This window comes from Terrapene carolina, unplaced genomic scaffold (genome assembly GCF_002925995.2).
Source record: "Terrapene carolina triunguis isolate 2854851 unplaced genomic scaffold, T_m_triunguis-2.0 Scaffold838, whole genome shotgun sequence".
Classification (NCBI taxonomy): Eukaryota; Metazoa; Chordata; order Testudines; family Emydidae; genus Terrapene; species Terrapene triunguis.
The window spans coordinates 15724679-15743147 of NW_020665189.1; the positions used below are offsets into that span (position 1 = coordinate 15724679).

General features: G+C 44.3%; 2 protein-coding genes across 4 annotated transcripts in view; one reads left to right on the forward strand and one right to left on the reverse strand.

Annotated features, from left to right (window-relative positions):
• HMMR (hyaluronan mediated motility receptor) overlaps positions 1 to 13366 on the reverse strand; it is a 29177-nt gene extending 15811 nt beyond the window's left edge. Inside the window, exons 1-7 of one of the 3 annotated variants that reach the window (XM_026660883.2) lie at positions 13291 to 13336; positions 11108 to 11191; positions 9150 to 9272; positions 8222 to 8310; positions 7316 to 7366; positions 6503 to 6691; positions 5140 to 5226 (exon numbers count right to left, since the gene is read on the reverse strand). In XM_026660883.2, the coding sequence (XP_026516668.1) occupies positions 5140 to 5226; positions 6503 to 6691; positions 7316 to 7366; positions 8222 to 8305 (411 nt within the window). In that variant the 5' untranslated portion in view covers positions 8306 to 8310; positions 9150 to 9272; positions 11108 to 11191; positions 13291 to 13336. Of the gene's footprint in view, positions 1 to 5139; positions 5227 to 6502; positions 6692 to 7315; positions 7367 to 8221; positions 8311 to 9149; positions 9273 to 11107; positions 11192 to 13290 lie in introns of all 3 variants that reach the window. The other 2 variants (XM_026660880.2, XM_026660881.2) reach the window with 2 other exon arrangements.
• Positions 13367 to 13600: 234 nt separating this feature from the next.
• Positions 13601 to 18469, forward strand: part of NUDCD2 (NudC domain containing 2) — a 10313-nt gene continuing 5444 nt past the window's right edge. The window contains exons 1-2 of the mRNA XM_024211935.2: positions 13601 to 13861; positions 16890 to 16938. Of these exons, the coding sequence (XP_024067703.2) occupies positions 13673 to 13861; positions 16890 to 16938 (238 nt within the window). The 5' untranslated portion in view covers positions 13601 to 13672. The remainder of the gene's footprint in view (positions 13862 to 16889; positions 16939 to 18469) is intronic.

Consider the following 18469-nt stretch of genomic DNA (forward strand, 5'->3'; position numbering starts at 1 on the left):
AGCCTCTAAGGATAGAACAAGAAGCAATGGGCTTAAACTGCAGCAAGAGAGGTCTAGGTTGGACATTAGGAAAAAGTTCCTAACTGTCAGGGTGGTTAAACACTGGAATAAATTGCCTAGGGAGGTTGTGGAATCTCCATCTCTGGAGATATTTAAGAGTAGGTTAGATAAATGTCTATCAGGGATGGTCTAGACAGTATTTGGTCCTGCCATGCGGGCAGGGGACTGACTCGATGACCTCTTGAGGTCCCTTCCAGTCCTAGAATCTATGAATCTATGTGTTTATGGTTGCTTTACATGATCATATTTCACCTGTCCTGTTTATGTAACACTTTAAAAATCAGCAAAAGGGTTATATAAATAAAAATTATGAAACAAAAGGCAAAAAACTATTCTGTACATAGTTTAGTCCTATTCAGGGTCTACTCGGTGCTTCTAGGCTTGTCTATTGTATTCATTAAATGGAGCATCTCTTGTCACTGTCCAGCAATAGTCTGCAAGCATTGATGGGCTCCATTTGCCCTGATAGCGTTTCTCCATTGTTGCAATGTCCTAGTGAAATCGCTCGCCGTGCTCGTCACTCACTGCGCCGCAGTTCGGTGGAAAAAAAAAAGTCTAGATGAGAGTGCAAAAAAAGGTATCTTTAGTGACATGTTGCAACCAAGGCTTTTGTATGCTGTGAGGAGGTTTTCCACCAACAACCTGTAGTCGTCTGCCTTGTTGTTTCCGAGAAAATGTATTGCCACTAACTGGAAGGCTTTCCATGCCGTCTTTTCCTTGCCACGCAGTGCATGGTCAAATGCATCATCTCGAAGAAGTTCACGAATCTGAGGACCAACAAAGACACCTTCCTTTATCTTAGCTTCACTTAACCTTGGAAATTTTCCACGGAGGTACTTGAAAGCTGCTTGTGTTTTGTCAATGGCCTTGACAAAGTTCTTCATCAGACCCAGCTTGATGTGTAAGGGTGGTAACAAAATCTTCCTTGATTCAACAAGTGGTGGATGCTGAACACTTTTCCTCCTAGGCTCCAATGACTGTCGGAGGGGCCAATCTTTCTTGATGTAGTGGGAATCTCTTGCACGTCTATCCCATTCGCAGAGAAAACAGCAGTACTTTGTGTATCCAGTCTGCAGATAAGCAAGAGAGCAACAACCTTCAAATCACCACAAAGCTGCCACTGATGTTGGTCATAGTTCATGCACCTCAAAAGTTGTTTCATGTTGTCATAGGTTTCCTTCATATGGACTGCATGACCAACTGGACTTGAGGGCAAAACATTGCCATTATGCAGTAAAACAGCTTTAAGACTCGTCTTCGATGAATCAATGAACAGTCTCCACTCATCTGGATCATGAACGATGTTGAGGGCTGCCATCATACCATTGATGTTGTTGCAGGCCACAAGATCACCTTCCATGAAGAAGAATGGGACAAGATCCTTTTGACGGTCACGGAACATGGAAACCCTAACATCACCTGCCAGGAGATTCCACTGCTGTAGTCTGGAGCCCAACAGCTCTGCCTTACTCTGGGGTAGTTCCAAATCCCTGACAAGGTCATTCAGTTCACCTTGGGTTATGAGGTGTGGTTCAGAGGAGGAGGAGGATGGGAGAAAATGTGGGTCCTGTGACATTGATGGTTCAGGAGCAGGAGTTTCATCCTCTTCCTCGTCTGACTCAAGTGAGAATGATTCTGGTGCATCAGGAATCGGCAGTTCTTCTCCGTGGGGTACTGGGCGTATAGCTGATGGAATGTTTGGATAATGCACAGTCCACTTTTTCTTCTTTGACACACCTTTCCCAACTGGAGGCACCATGCAGAAGTAACAATTGCTGGTATGATCTGTTGGCTCTCTCCAAATCATTGGCACTGCAAAAGGCATAGATTTCCTTTTCCTGTTCAACCACTGGCGAAGATTTGTTGCACAAGTGTTGCAGCATATGTGTGGGGCCCACCTCTTGTCCTGATCTCCAATTTTGCAGCCAAAAGAAAGGTGATAGGCTTTCTTAACCATAGTGGTTATACTGCGCTTTTGTGATGCAAAAGTCACTTCACCACAAACATAGCAGAAGTTATCTGCACTGTTCACACAAGTACGAGGCATCTCTGCTCACTTTGGCTAAACAGAAATGTGTCCCTTTGCAAAATCAAACACTGACAAATAAGAGAGCACGACACTGTATGATTTCTAGAGCTGATATAGGGCAATTTGTTCAGCAGAGTGATGTAAGCTTCGTTATGATTGCATCAGCCATGACTTCTAGGAATAACATGATGCAATTCATATCATGTATGACGCAATACCAGCTTCAGATTGCATCATTCATTGTTTTGCCTAAAAAGCAAGTACTTTCCAAACCCGGTCATAGATTTATTCATAGATCCAGTCAAAGATGTATTTTAGTCATTTCTGGTTTAAATTGAGATCCCTTCCCTTTATAACTCACTTATCCTCCGCCATTCCCAAGTCAAGTGTCGTATATACTGACCCAATAGCATATCTTGAAAACTAGAGCCAAACAACAATTTTAAGCATCATTTTCGTTCTCAGTGACCCAGAATTAGTAAAGTTTGACTACAATTATATCAGAAGCATTTTGGCTGTAGAGCAGTGTTATGACTTTGGAATTCGAGATGAATATGACATGAGAAAGTATATCAGGAAGGTATATTAATGGCAGTGATTTTTACAGAATTAAAGGACACTATTTTGTTTGCTTTCTAGAGGCAGTGTGGTCTAAATACATAATTGGATTGTGATGCCGTATGATTGAAGATGACCATTTGTATTGCTGTTACAAATCTTATAAAAAGTGTATCATGTAAGGTGTCAATGGAAAAAGTTACAATTTGTCAGGTATGATTATCCTGGTTAAATCCATGCATCACTGTATCTGAAGTTACAAACATTGGATATAGATCTGTATCTCAAACATGTATTGTATGCCTGGGTGACACCTCAGAGCTAGATTGATATCAGGGCTAGCCAACTATGTGTTGGTGGCCCATTAAGGACACTACTCTCACAATGGGCCATTGAAGAGGCAGGCCTTTCCTGTGGATGCAGGGATAGGCAAACTTTGTGGCCCGAGGGCCACATCTGGGAATAGAAGTTGTATGGCGGGCCATGAATACTCACAAAATTGGGGTTGGCGTGCGGAAGGGGGTGAGGGCTGTGGTTAGGGGTGCAGCCAGAAGTGAGGAGTTCAGGATGCGGGAGAGGGCTCTGGGCTGGGGGGCAGGAGGGTGCTCTGTGACCAACGGGTTTAGAGAGTGGGAGGGGAATCAGGGCTGGGGTAGAGGTTGGAGGGGGTGATGGCTCCAGTTGGGGGTGCAGGCTCTGGGGGGGAGCCAACGATGAGAGTTTGGAGAGTGCTCTGGGTGGAGATTGAGGGGTTTGGAGGACAGGGGGAGGGAGAGAAGATCAGGGCTGGGGCAGGGGATGGGGGTGGGGGGAAAAAGGCTCAGGGGTGCAGGCTCCAGGCAGCACTTACCTCAAGCAGCGGCATGTCCCTTCTCCAGCTCCTACACAGAGGCATGGCCAGGCAGCTCTGCACTCTGCCCTGTCTGCAGGCACCACACCTGCAGCTCCCATTGGCCGTGGTTCCTGGCCAATGGAGCTGCGGGGATGGCGCTTGGGGCAGGAGCAGCATGCAGAGCCAAGCCACCTGGCTGCCCCTACACATAGGAGCCGCAGGGGAGCCATATCCCTGCTTCTGGGAGCTGGGTGGGGCAGCCCCTGACCCTGCTCCCCAGCCAGAGCTTGAGAACTGGATTAAAACGGCTGGCGGGCGGTATCCGGCCTGCAGTTTGCCAACCCCTGTGTGGATGCCTCAGACAGCCAGGAGGCTATGGCCACCCTGTGATTTTGCAAATCATGTAAGGACATGTGATGAAGAGGTGCCCCTCCCCCAACCCTAGAGTTGCTGCAGCAGGGAGAGGCTCCTCCCACCCCCCCAAACCCAGGTGCTACTGTGGGAAGGGGGGGGTCCTCTTCCTGCTGTAGCCCAGGGCAACCTGCATCCCCAACCCCTCATCCCCAGCCCTCCCCCAGAGCCCCCACCCCCCGCCCGGGCCCCCCCCCCCCCCCCCCAACCCTCTGTCCCTGAGCCCCTCATCCCCAACCCTCTGCTCCCTCCCACACTGCAAACCCCTCGGTCCCACCCCCGCCACATGAATTTTGTCATCTCCTCCATATTGGTGCACATATGTGACAACAAAATTCATTCTGCACATGCATGGGAAAAATTTGAGGGAACACTGCCAGAGCCATCTCCATTTTGCCTCATTCTTGCTCCAGTTCTCTGGACTATAGGTTTACAACTAAAATGAGTATTTTTAGCTATGGACTGTGGACCTTCCAATCTTTTGGAAGTTACCAGAGAGACTTTTGCAAGCCTGCAGTCTATTCCATCACTGCTATGATCCTGATCTATGAACACTGAAAATCACTTGTATGTATAGGATTCTTTAGCCATTCAGTAACTCTTCTTAATAAAAATCTTTAGTTAGCCAATCCTTAGTAAACTGACAGTTTGATATCTGGGTAAGATCTGAGATAACCCAGGTCAATATGTAAGTGTCTGATCCTTTGGAATTAGTAGAACCTCGCATATAACGAATTGGGTTTTTCAGTAGCCTCTCACTATACTAGACTTGTTTGTCTGGATGGAAACCAATGGCTGGAATGCCTAAGAGGGACTGTGTTTGGCTTCTTGGTAGCCAGTGTGGTGCTACAGAAGCTCTTTTGATACTGATTTGGGGAAATGTCTGCCTTGTCTCTTGCAGTCTGCCTCAAGTGTGGCATTCTCAGTGTGGCCCATCCCAGACACATGGATATTGTGACATCTAAGGATTTCTAGACGCCTCATTATCTGGGTTCTGCTCGTCTCTGCTGTAGACTTGCGGTGCAAACTTGAAGTCATTTGAGCCTTTTGGCTCACTCTTCCCATTTAACAGAAGGGTGGAATAGCTACTTCTGACAGTGGAGTTGGAAGAACCCATTATTTGCAAGTTGATTTGTAATTAAAGGCATTTCAATTGCAAGCTACCATGTAGAAATGCTAGTACCCTGCTTCTAGTTCTGGAGGAGATCCAAGTTCCTGTCATATGAGCAATTTCAGTACAGTAACTTACTTTACTCTTTGCCTCCATCTTGTTCCTGAGTTTCATTAACTCCATGCATAGACTGCTCATTTTTTTCTGTGTACCATCTTCAGAAAACTTGGAGAGAGAAAACACTTTCTGGTTAACACAGAATTAGCCCTACACAGAAGAACAGCTCACATATTCATTTAATAAGGGCCTTCCACGACCCTTATTAATTTCCTCCCTCCCACCACTTAATCCTGCCTCCAAAAGAAGATATCTGCATTTCTTACCAGACTTAGGGGGAAAAAGTACTTGTAAACTGACTTTGCTTAAACTGAAAAGTGTGCAAGCCAAGGCAAATGTACATTAAAAAGGCATATTTGTGGCTTTATATTCTTAAATTATAAAGTTCTATAGTATCTACCATTGAAGTGTTACAATGTAGCTTGGGAGAAGTTTTACTTTATTTAACTGAATCAGTTTTATGTATTTAACACAGTATAATAGGTCCCATTGCTGGTGAGGGCAGGAACCTGAAGGGATGAAGCTAGAGCTCTAGAAACAAAAATGTTCCTACACAAGCCACTAATCATTTCCACTGAAAGTTTACCATTTGCCTATGCGTAAATTCTAGTCGCACTTTAGGATTAACAGCAGATTTCAACTTGCCACATGTCAAGTTGAACAAGTTTGATCAAAAGAACTCAGCCACACAAGTACACACTTGATATGAGACTTTATTGTGAGGGTAGGATATGCCTCAATTGCTTAGGTCAAGATAATCAAAGCTAGTAGGTAAAATCCTGGCCCCACTGAAGTCAGTGGCAAAGTTTCCATAGACTTCAATGGGGACAGAATTTCACCCATTATCTTTAATCTTCTTCCACCTATGAGCTCTTTGTCAGTGTCCTCCAAAGCAAAGCTTTCCTTGCACAGCATCTTGGTTGATAGTTTAGCAGGAAGTTTACCTCTTCTCTCTTATGCACTGTCTTGGTACAGCCCACACAAGCACAAGATGAGAGGATGTTTTGCAGATGGTAACACCAAGCATCCCTGTCTACCCAGTAGTATTCCTTCAACTTTGTTAGAACATACTTTCTCACTGTAATTTGGATCAAAGTGTGAAAGACAACAGTACAATTAAAGTTTAAGTTGCCATATAATTTACAAGTATAGCCTAGTACTCTATTCACACAAGCCTGAGCATTAGCCCTACTGGTCAACTGGTCTACCTACCAACCCCAATCTAAGGGATCAGGTCCAGTCTTTTTTCTTAACTGTAGAACACTAAAAACATTAACTTTGTTGCTTGTGAACAAGCTTGAGGATGTCACCTGCACAGAAAGTGACAAAAACCATAGCAAGTCTCTGCTAACTTGATTAAATGGATCCAGGTTCGGACAAATACCTTTGATTTTAGAAATTCGTTAGTTCTTGTTAATTCAAGAAGCTGTTTTTCCAGGGAAGCAACATTCGCTGAGAGAGATGTTTTCTCCCTGACTGCTGCAGTTAGTTTTGCTTCAGACTTCATGAAATCCTCCTCTAGAGCCTGGAGTCTTTTATCCTGCTCACCACGTTCTCTCACTAATGCACGAATCTAGAGGAAACAAGTTGTTTGAATATTTATTACACTTCTCTAATTTCTAACCCTCCCCCCCCCCCCCAAAAAAAACCACAAGTTCAGTTTGAGTGATGCCCATTGTTCTCCTGTGAAGGCAGATTATCCTTCGTTATAACAACTTTCAGCTGTTAGATGTCCTTTCCCTTTTTCTGAGTGTTACTACAGAAAATCTTTACCTACAATTAAGCTTAGTGGCTTTTGTATCCTTAGCATTTCATCTGGCTACTTTGCTCTACTCAGTTTATTTCAACTGGGGTGCAAGTCAGAATAATCTCATGGTTTCTCTAATTTGCCATGTGGGCAAAACTGGCCCTCTGGATTGAGGGGTGGAAAGACACTTATGTCAACACCACACCCTTAACATCTGAGAGATTTTTACATGAAGCCAAAATATAGTTTTAGTGGCAAAAGGGAGAAGTTTAACATCCCCAGACTTGAAATTTGTATCTTAATTCCAAAGCTACAGCTTCAGCAGGTGATTATTACATAGAACAATACCCCACCATTTGACAAGAAAAAGCAGTTTCTCTCATATCCATTCATATTCAAGGCAATAGTGGTCACATTATTTAAAAAAGCCAAAAAGAAATCTGTTCATACCTCTTTCTCAAGCATCTTTTGTTTTTTCAGCTCTTTCATGATGGTTGTATCCTTTAGATAGGAGAAAAAGCATGTAAGGGTTACATATTTTCATACCTGAGAGCACAAAAACTAAGTACTAACAGGTATTATTCCATTGCAGGGTTTTTTGAAAGATTACTGACCAAATAAACTGCCACTATGAGACCCATGATATTGGGCTATTTGAACTAGTATGCTAATCATAAGGAATTTTATATTGATTTACATAATATAATACTGAAAACCTGACACTGAAGTAGCAAAAACTTCCTACCACTTCACAAGCAGTTAAAAAAAATCCCATGGGCTAGTAAGTTGTTTAAAAACAAACAAACAAACAAACCAAAACAAAAAACCCACAACCCAGCACCAAACCCCCTCTTCCCTCAAAACTACAAAATATTTAATTGACTTTCACACACTAAGTGGTTCTACCCCTTCTCTTCACAGGACTTCATTGAGGGGGCAGGGGTCGCTCCCTACCCAAGCATCCTTAGCATTTGGGGCCCTCACCCTCTTATATCCCCATATCGGGGCTTTTGGCTTTTCACTTTATTCTATGGGGAAGGCAGCAGAGACTCAATAGTCAGTCAGTCTCTCTCTCTCTTCTCCTGCCACAGGCAGAGTTTCTATTGCCCCTGAGCAAGTGGATTATTCCAGGTCTGACTAAGCTATATTCCAAGAAAAGAAAAAGGACTTATTTCTTAGTCCCTACAGGATGGGCATAAGGATAATTGGGTTTATTTCAAGGCCCATTCTATCAAATGGTTCAAAATTTGGAGAATGCATTGTTTTAAACACCCAAATTCAGAGTAGACTAAATTATAGGTTTGCCAAGAATTAACAGTATGGACATAGCTATACCAGAGACAAAAAGAGTCTTACTGTTGATCCCAGAGATTTAAGTCTTCTTGCAGTTTTGGGCAAGCAGTCATTCGTTTCACTATTCAAATTCTGTTGACTTCCCATTTCCCCTGTGGAGACAACAAAGTTTCACCATACTAATGGGTCAAGGTTGAGTGACTGTTTTTGTGGAAAGACTACATTTAATAGAGTCTTTGATCTTTGTTAGAATGCCCACCTCAAATCTGAAGGTTTGATAAAAATATAACTATCTTCTATACCTGGCACTGTACAAGAGTTAGATGGACACCAATCAACTGGTCTATTCATCTTCCATTGAACTTACCACCTGTCCTGAGACACACTCAGGAAATGAAATATTATTGCCACTTTACAGTAGCTCCTCAATTGCAGTGTGAAGGAGAAACTGACTAGGTAGGTAGGTGGACAGAATGCATGAAGTGAAAAAAAGAAGTCCCTAATGTTTCAATAAAAATAATGCAGTATTACTGGAGGAGGGAAATTCAGATAAGCATACTTTTCAAATTGCTGTCCGTCTTAAAATAGAAGCAGGTGGTCAATGAACCAATGTGAAGCAAAAGCAAAGCACAGACCATAATCTCAAGCACTGAGAAAGCAAGCCAAAGCAGCAGCGTATCAGCACCAAGGCCATGTTTATAGTACAGCAGCAAAAGGGCTACAGCTGTGCTGATGGAAGAAGTTTTCTGTGTATGTAGTTAATCCACCTCTTCGAGAGGTGGAAGCTAGGTCAACAGAAGAATTATTTTGCATCTACACAAGGTTAGGTTGACCTTACTATGATGCTTAGGATGCAACATTTTTCAGCAGCCCTGAACAATGTAGCTAGGTTGATCTAATTTTTAAGTATTAGACCAAGTGATACTTTCAGCATTGCAAGCCCTTTGAAGCTTTGTAATTTGCAAGTTTGTCAAGCTGTAGGACTACTTACCTTTCTGCTTTCTAAACTGTCGGGATTTCTGCTTTCTAAAGCGTTGGGATTTGTCAGAGGACACAGGTCCCTTCAATGCCTCTGAAGATTTGACTTCATAGGACCCCGGGGATGGGGCATAAGCTAGAAATGAGGGAATGAGATGTTCAGCACAGGAGAGAACACTAGTTATGAAAATCTGAAAGAGGAGTTATATTTATGGATTGATTGCCACCGAGCAGTTCAGACCTATACTGCATCTCCTAGTTTTTAATCTGCACAAGAGATATCCAAATAAACGCGCAGAAGACAGACATCGCTTGTCCAAACATTCTGCAGATCATACCAGCAGTAAAATTATGCCCATAGCAGAGCATTCTTACCTGTTTGTGTATGGATCACCACCATAAACTAGATTTGTGGTCTGTCCTTCATACCACGGAAAGACTTAAAATTAGTGCATTAAAGTCTATTCAAGTAGTTATGGGAAACACATGAGCAATTAGAAGACAATCAGCCCTATTTCAGCACCTTTGTTGGCACTTTGAATGGCACAAACTTTTAAAAGTTAGTCCTTGCACTTTAAGAGGGAGGCGCATTTGAACTCTGCCATTTTTCCAAGTGTGTAATTTTAAAAAACTGCTTGCAAAAGTGTCCTTGAAGGGAAACAGGAAAGACAGGAGAACACACTGGCACGGATTCATCATTGCTCTTACACTTACAGCTGGCAATATCCTGCCCTCGGTGGTCTCAGAGTATGGCGAGCTACTTTAAGCGAGTCTGTCAACTTGTTTCAGTTTCCAAGGCTGATTGACTGACACAGAGATCAGGGATTGAATGGATATGAATTGCCACCCTCTGACCTCTCCAAATATACGTTGGTGGGACTGTATACAGATGCAGTCACCAATACCTATTCTGAAAGGCAGTTCTTAGACAGTGAATTTCTTGAAGCTCTGTATTAAACTGTCACTGGTTAGGATTTTGTGGATATAATCTTTGCTCTCTTAGATCTTATATTAAAGTTTTAAAAACAAAAACAAAAAACCACACTCACATCTAACTAGGTGCCCCTTTATTAGTGAGGGGGTGGCCTGTATCTGTAGTTCCATTTCAAGAAGAAATGGGATTCCACGCTAAGAGGAGGATTGGACAGTTACAGTGACCTTTGGTTGAATAGAAAAATTTTAGTCAGTAATATTCAGTGCTAATGACACATTACTGCTTCAGGACATCAAGTACTAAAAAGCCAAAAAGTAGAGACGGAAGGACTGCTGTCCTTGGATGGGCATGATCTACAAAACAAGTTCTTAAATTATTTCCATAGTTTGGACCACCTCCTCGCCCACGTTATAACATTTGTGGCAACTGTAACAGCTGCCTACAGGAGATGGAAGGGCATTTTAGCAGCTTTAAAAAAAAAAAAAAAGAAAAAAAAAAGCCACCACCATGTGACTTGCCAGCTGATTCAAGGAACAGTTTGGGAACCACAGATATACATGAAGCACACATGGAGTATCTGGATATTGAAAAGGATGCAATTGAATTGGTGGAAAGATCAGAATAAAGTTTTCACAAGACGCTAATGCCACTGTAGAACTCTATGAATCCTACCCACAAGGCTAGATGTATCAGCCAGTTAGAGGAATACTCAGGTTATGTCCTAAAATTTAGGATTTATTAGTCTGTTTCATAGAGATTAAGGCCAGAAGGGACCATAGATCATCTGTCTTACCTCTTGTTTATCTCAAGACATAACACTTCAGATACTCCTATACTAAGTCTAATGACTTTAGTTAGACCAAAGCAATTTAGTCCTCAGGAGACAACACAGTTGTGTGCCACATGAAGAGAACAAGAGACAGAGATACACTAATGCCTGGAAATTGATTAGGAGAGACATGCTCAGATGATCCTAGCTGCCAATCCATGCCCCGAAGTGCAGAGGAAGACATCCAGGCCAAAACGTTCCTACCTACCTGACTTGGGAGAAGATTCTTTCTTGACTGATCTCCTGATCAGTCAGACCTTGAGCACATGAGCAAGACATACCAGCCAGGCATCTAAGAAATAATTATTTGTACTGTCTCAGAGTACCAGTTTATTCTGGCCACAGATGGCGACAGGACACCAGACAAATCGATGATGCCTCAGAAGAAGGCGAAAAAAAAAACCCTGTTGCCAGTTGTACAGTAGGGAAAAATTCTCTCCTGATCCCTGCAGGAAACCAGCTGAAGCATGAGAGTTGATTAGTAGAGCTGCAGGTGTTAGGAGCCTACTGAGGCCAAGGGAAGAAATCCGGTTCTCTCCATGAGGTGGATGAAAAGGGGATTCATAGATTCAGATTTCAAGGCCAAGAAGGGACCACTAAGGCCATCCAATAACACCTCCCCCGCCACCCCTCCCAACATACAGGCCATAGAATTTATCCCAGAAACCGGATTAAAGCATATATTTTTAGAAAGATCACAAGCAGAGCTCAATAGAAGAAGCATCATCTTTTCAGAGTTTCACAACTCACTGGAACGCCACAGACAAGGAAGATGAAGCTTTCAGTGCATCAAGTGGTAGTGACACACAATATTTACAGTGTAATACAGAAGTCCTTGTCAAGTACACTTGTGACAGGGCTTTGGAGCTGTGCTCCAGCTCCGCTCCAGGCAAAAACCTGCAGCGCCACTGCTCCGGAGCTGCTCTGTGCTCCAGCTCTGGGCTCCGCTCCAAAGCCCTGGTGACATACTCACATAGTACACTATCCGAGTACCCTGTACCAGGCATAAATAGGGCCATTTATATTCCAGTGAAGACAACAGAGCAGCCCTAGAAAAAGTTGAACTGTTAGGCCAAGTCCCAATGCATGCAATTTCATCGCTCATAGTCCACAGAGGATGTGGGTAAGGAGGTGCACCTTAATCCATAAGCATGACCTTGCTACCTTACTGAAATAAGTCTGCTGACACTATTAATGGTGACAAAAATCCAAGTCTGCCCACATATTTACACCAGCAACACCATCACAGGACCTAACCAGATCAGCCACATCATCACCCGTTCATTCACCTGCACGTCCACTACTGTAATATACGCCATCATGTGCCAGCAATGCCCCTTTGCTATGTATATTGGCCAAACTGGCCAAACCCTACGTAAAAGGATAAATGGACACAAGTCAGATATTAGGAGTGGCAATATACAAAAACCTGTAGGAGAACACTTCAGCCTCCCCGGACACACAATAGCAGATTTAAAGGTAGCCATCCTGCAGCAAAAAAACTTCAGGACCAGACTCCAAAAAGAAACTGCTGAACTTAAATTCATTTGCAAATTTGACACCATCAGCTCAGGATTAAACAGACTGTGAATGGCTAGCCAACTACAAAAGCAGTTTCTCCTCCCTTGGTGTTCACAGCTCAACTGCTAGAAGAGGGCCTCATCCTCCCTGATTGAGCTAACTTCATTATCTCTAGACTGATTCTTGCCTGCATATTTATACCTGCCCCTGGAAATTTCAACCACATGCATCTGACGAAGTGGGTATTCACCCACAAAAGCTTATGCTCCAATACATCTGTTAGTCTATAAGGTGTCACAGGACTCTGTCGCTTTTTACAGCTCCAGACTAACACAGCTACCCCTCTGATACTTGACAAGAATAGCACTGTTGACCTAAGACCCCTTTGAGCAGACATTTTAGCATCGCACACAGCCAGAACAAGCTTTGATCAAGGGCTGTAGGCCATGGACAGCTGCCCGCCTGGATGCTAGCACTCAGGGGTCTTAGCACCCCATTTCTTCCAGCACTACACCAACGCCAGCCTTCAGGAGTTAGCAGTAGGCTAGTTAATCAAGGCAGGCAAACGTGGGCGCCTCAGGGACGAGAGAAACGTTAACTCAGCATCACTCGGCCGGCTGCTATGACCAGTGAGCACCAGCCCAGCCGAGCTGCTGCACCAAGGCCTAAGGGGAGGCTTCAGGGACACCTTCAAGCCCAGCCGCCCCGCCCCAAATGGCCTCCCCTGCAAGGCCACAGAGCACCCTTAACCCTCCCACTGTCCCTCCCCCGTAAGAGCCACTAAATGCCCATGGCTGCCCAGGACTAGCGACTGCACACGGCCAGGTCCGTCCTCAAGTTGCCCAGGGCGCGGGCCGCACGCACGCTCACCAGTAGCCTCATTAAAGCGCTTGAGAGGGGCCTTGGGGAAGGCCATAGCTGTACAGCTCTCGGTCCCAATAACCACTCACGCTCCCTAGAACCAGCTTCAGATTCAAACTGCCAACCGCCTTCTTAACACACCCTGACAGCCAATCACAGAACACCGCCTGCAAGCCTGTAGAGCCACCCAGCCAATCACCGCCTCTGCCGAGAGTATGCGCACCAGATCCCACGGGAAACAAGCGATGCCAGCGCATGAGCGGAAAAGAGGGGCTGCGGGGCGCGTGCGCAAAACCTGCCTAGCCCGCGACGGCGCATGCGTACCGCGCTGTTTTCGGAGCGGAAGGCAGAAGCGTGCTGTTAGCTGAACGGTGTGGGGCCCGTGAGTCCAATGTCGGGCCCCTTTGAGGAGCGGAGCGGGGTGGTGCCCTGCTCGACTCCGTGGGGATGCTGGTACCAAACCCTGGAAGAGGTGTTCATCGAGGTGCAGGTCCCGCCGGGCACCCGGGCGAAGGACATCCAGTGCAGCCTGCAGAGCCGGCACCTGGCGCTGGCCGTGCGCGGGCAGGAGGTGCTCAAGGTAGCGCTGGGAAGGGGCAGGCTGGCCGAGTATGCTGCCAGTGGGGCAGGGCCCGGCTTAGGCCGCAGAGCTAGGGGGCAGCAGTTGTTACAGACAGTCAAGACCGGCGGGGTGCGTTTGCTGTGGCGCTGGTTCGCTGACGCTTGGTCCTTACTTCAGTAGGGAACGTGTAACTTCTTCCTGCCCTTGCTCGCACTGCTGGGGAGCCTTGGGGGAGACGCTGCTTCTAGCGCCGTGGTATTAGAGTCGGGGGGCTGAAGGCCCATGTGCCGTTGACGTGGCCCTTGGAGTGGTATCTCCTTTGCCTATAGAGCGTCTGGTGGTTGGGGTGTAGCTCCTACAGGGAGCTGTGAACATTTTCGACCCGTCTCCTGTTAGTAAAGAGTTTGGCATTTCAGATTTAAACACTAGGTTTGTTGTAAAGTTCAATACAGTAACTCCTCACTTAAAGTTGTAGTTATGTTCCTGAAAAATGCAACTTTAAGTGAAACAATGTTAAATTAATCCAATTTTCCCATTAGATTTAATGTAAATGCGGGGGGTTAGGTTCCAAGGAAATTTTTTGGGGGGGCTGACAAAAGGCATTATATACTGTACTGTGGTGGGGAGGTGCCCCTGGCTTACCCCTGGGGCTCAGGGCTGGGGGTGCAGGGTCTTGGAGGGAGTTAGGGTGCGGGAGGGTGTTCAGGGTGGGGGTGCGAGAGGAGGCTCAGGGCTGGGGCAGGCAGGAGGTGCAGAGCACTTACCCGGGGCAGCTCCTGTTTGGTGCAGGGGGTGTGCAGGTGGCTCAGCGTGGCACTGCACCCATGGCTGCGATTCTGGGAGCTGTCACACCCCCGGCAGGCGGGGCCACCCGGAACGCAGGGGCTGTAGGGGCTGCAGGGCCCTGGCCTGCAACTCTAAAACTGCTTTCGGAATGCGAGCACGGGCCGCATTCCAAAGGGGCTTTAGAGTTGCAGGCCGGGGCCCCCTTAGCCCAGGGCCCTGCAGCCCCTGGGAAGCTTCCCCCTTCCCTCCCAGAAAGTCCTAAGCGCCGCCAAACAGTTGTTTGGCAGCAGTGGAAGTGCTGGGAGGGAGGAACGGAGGGGGAGGAGGCGGAGAAGAGCAACTTGTGCAATGCTCCCTTGTAAAGTCAGCCAAAGGACGTTATAAGGGAGCATTGCACAACTTTAAACCAGTATCTTCCCTAATGGAGCAGTGATGTAACTTCGAAGCAACGTGAAGCTGGAGGACGTTAAGTGAGGAGTTACTGTACAAACCTGCCAGAGTCTACAAACAAGGTAAATGGGAGTAGGCTGTTTAACATTGAGAATACTAGACTGATAAGGTGGGTGAGGCAATATAGAGAGACAAGCTTTTGACCGTACACAGCTCTTCTGGTCTAGGCCTGTGTAAGCTCGCAAGTTTGTCTTTTCACTAGCAGAAGCTGGTCCCTTAAAAGATATTACTTCACCCTCCTTGTTTCTCTATATTCTGGGACTGACACGGCCACAGCAACACTGTAAAAAAATTCAGAATATTGCCTCATTTCTCAATCTGTGAGGTTGATTATTTTCCATTTAAGAGAGAGATAGTAAGTAACTTTATGCCCAGGGTCTTGATTTTTTTTTTTCTTTTTTACAAAACCTGCTAGCACGTTTCTTGTTTGGTTTTTCCTTTTTTTTTTTTTTTTTTTGTGGGGTGGGGGGGAACAGTTAAAACAGTTTTGAGGGAATTATAATACTTCCTTGCAGTGCTTGAAATGCAAACTGTAGTATTCTACTAGTAAGTGAGAACCTAAGTGAAACTGAGGCCTGGTCCCCACTAACCCCCCACTTCGGACTAAGGTACGCAAATTCAGCTACGTTAATAACGTAGCTGAATTCGAAGTACCTTAGTCCGAACTTACCGCGGGTCCAGACGCGGCAGGGAGACTCCCCCGTCGATGCCGCGTACTCCTCTCGCCGAGCTGGAGTACCAGCGTCGACGGCGAGCACTTCCGGGATTGATTTATCGCGTCTAAACCAGACGCGATAAATCGATCCCAGAACATCGATTGCCTGCCGCCGGACCCTCCGGTAAGTGTAGACGTACCCTTAGTCTCCAAGTACTCCTCGTTCTTTTTGAGTAGAAATAGAAGCACAGGGGTCCACTCCTTCATTCCTCAAATTAGCATAATTGACTTCATTTGATTTAAGCATTTGAAGATGGAGACCTTACATTTCCCCTTCAGTACAAGGTGCTGTACAAATAAATAATGTATTGGTAACATAGGTAATGACTTTTAAAAATTTATTTGTCTTGGCACTGTCCCTTTAATATTTTTAAGTTACTGTGTCTAATTACAAACAGTATATTACAAAGTTTGTCTTTAATGTATTGCATTAGCAAACAGTAAAACACATTTAATGATGATGCATTGTAGAGTATCCCTAGGAATGAAAGAATCAGCTTTCTAATTAAAAAATATTAGAAATGAGAGAGTTTTCAAAGTTGTTGCAGTGCAAATTCTATGGTATATGTCTAAAAGTTTTTGTTTCAATAGTTAAAAGATGCGTACACTGTAGGATTTATCTTAGTACTTCAAAACTTTCTGACTTTCTTTCCTTTCTCATTGGAAAGCCCATTTGCTTTCCCATTGGCGCTGGTAATTAGCAATTCTTTGCATCATTATAATTTATTTATATTGTGCCATAGGTGTGCATGGCACTTTACAGACATACTGGAACCTTGATGGGAAGTCACATTAAAATGGGAACCCCCCTATCCCCCCACTGAGAAAGACAGTCCCTTTCATTGAATGGAGATACTGAAACAGTGACAGGTATTTTTATTGTATTAAGCAATTATTTTTAATAATTATTTTTACTTACTTTCTTAGGTATAATAATCATTGGAGCTTTTCAGTGCCAGGTTGCCCATAGTTACTTTTTAAACCATAGGAAGTTTTCAAACTTCTGTATAAACTGGGAGTAATGTTTTGAGATTCAATATCAATCAGATTTTCAGAAACTTCCATTTTACATAACTTTGTAAATGTCTTTTTCAGGGTAAACTCTTTGACTGCACAATAGCTGATGAAGGGACATGGACGTTAGGTAACTATCTGCTTCTTTTAAATGAAATTTTGAAAGACAGTTAAATGTCTGTGTGTGTTCAAATCTCTCTCCACATTACATTTCATTTCTTTGTAAGAACCAGAGTGTACTATAATTGTGTCATGATCTGCTTTCTTCAAACATACAGTTCTTGGATCACAAGACAAAAACAGCCTAATGACGTCTTTGTTTTTTTTAGTGAGAATTATAGAAATTAGAGATGAAAGGAAAATACTTAAGTCACCTAGTATTAAGTCACCTAGTCCATTTCCTGCCAATGCAGGATTGTTCCCATTAGAATACTTTAGAGTGCTGGTTCCATTCATCTAGTTGTAAAAGTCGTGAGCCAACAGGCCTCACTGAAAGACTGTTGTCCAGATTTTTTCCCCCTTGACATTCAGCATAAATTTTCCTTTTCTTAATTTCATCCCATTACTTTGTTATATCTCAGTATGCTGTCCAAAGTAATTCCTTGCCCTTGTTAGTGTTGACCATTTTGAAAGTTGTTACCATGACCTCAGCTTCATTGTTTTCCCTTAGCCAAGATGCACATACAGTAACTCCTCACTTAAAATTCTAGTTATGTTCCTGAAAAATGCGACTTTAAGCAAATCCAATTTCCCCATAAGAATTAATGTAAATAGGGAGGCGTTAGGTTCCAGGGAAATTTTTTTTGCTAGACAAAAGACATTATATACACATACAGTATAAATTTTAAACTATTTTTAACAAGCAATTTAATACTATACTTAGCAATGATGATTGTGACGCTTGGTTGAGGTGGTCGAGTAAGAGGGTGAATCGTCTGGCTGCTGTTCTTGCTGAACTTTCCCAACTCGAAAATGCACATTTAGAGATTGTTGTTTTGCTTTCCTTTTTTATTTTTTTCTTGGTAAATTTCTTTATAGCAAGTCATTACTAATCACTTTAGAGCTGCATTCCCTGTCAGGATTGTCATCACTAAGGATTTGCAAGCCAGCTTCAATCATTTGGAAAGCTTCAGAAGGATGTTTGGCAGTCAAACTTTGATGGATTGGTTCTTTTTATTTCTTGGCCCTCTTCTTCCATTGCTCTCATCACCTCTAGTTGCATTAGATCTTCGTTGTTTAGCTCTTCTCTGTGTGAGCAGAAGTTGTGTAACGTCAGCGTCTTCCACCTCATCAAAACCTGCTTTCTTGGCCAACCCGAGGATAGTGGGGACAACATCTTTAAATCCTTTTAAGTCATTTAAACATTCGGGCTACAACTTCCCCCACACACTATTCATGCATGCCTGAGTAACTTAGGCCCAGGACTCACCGATGTTATTGAAGCACTTGAGGATGTTGTAGTCACGCCAATATTCCTGAATCGTAGGTTTGCCTTCCCCATCGGTGCCTCTGATGAGCTGGTCGAAAGTATGGCCTGAGTAATATGCCTTAAATGCAGTGATGGCTCCTTGGTCCATGAGTTTGGATGCGTGATGTGGTGTTAGGTGGCAGAAAGACAACTTTGACGTTTTCGCATAGGTCGTACAGGTTGATTAGGTGAG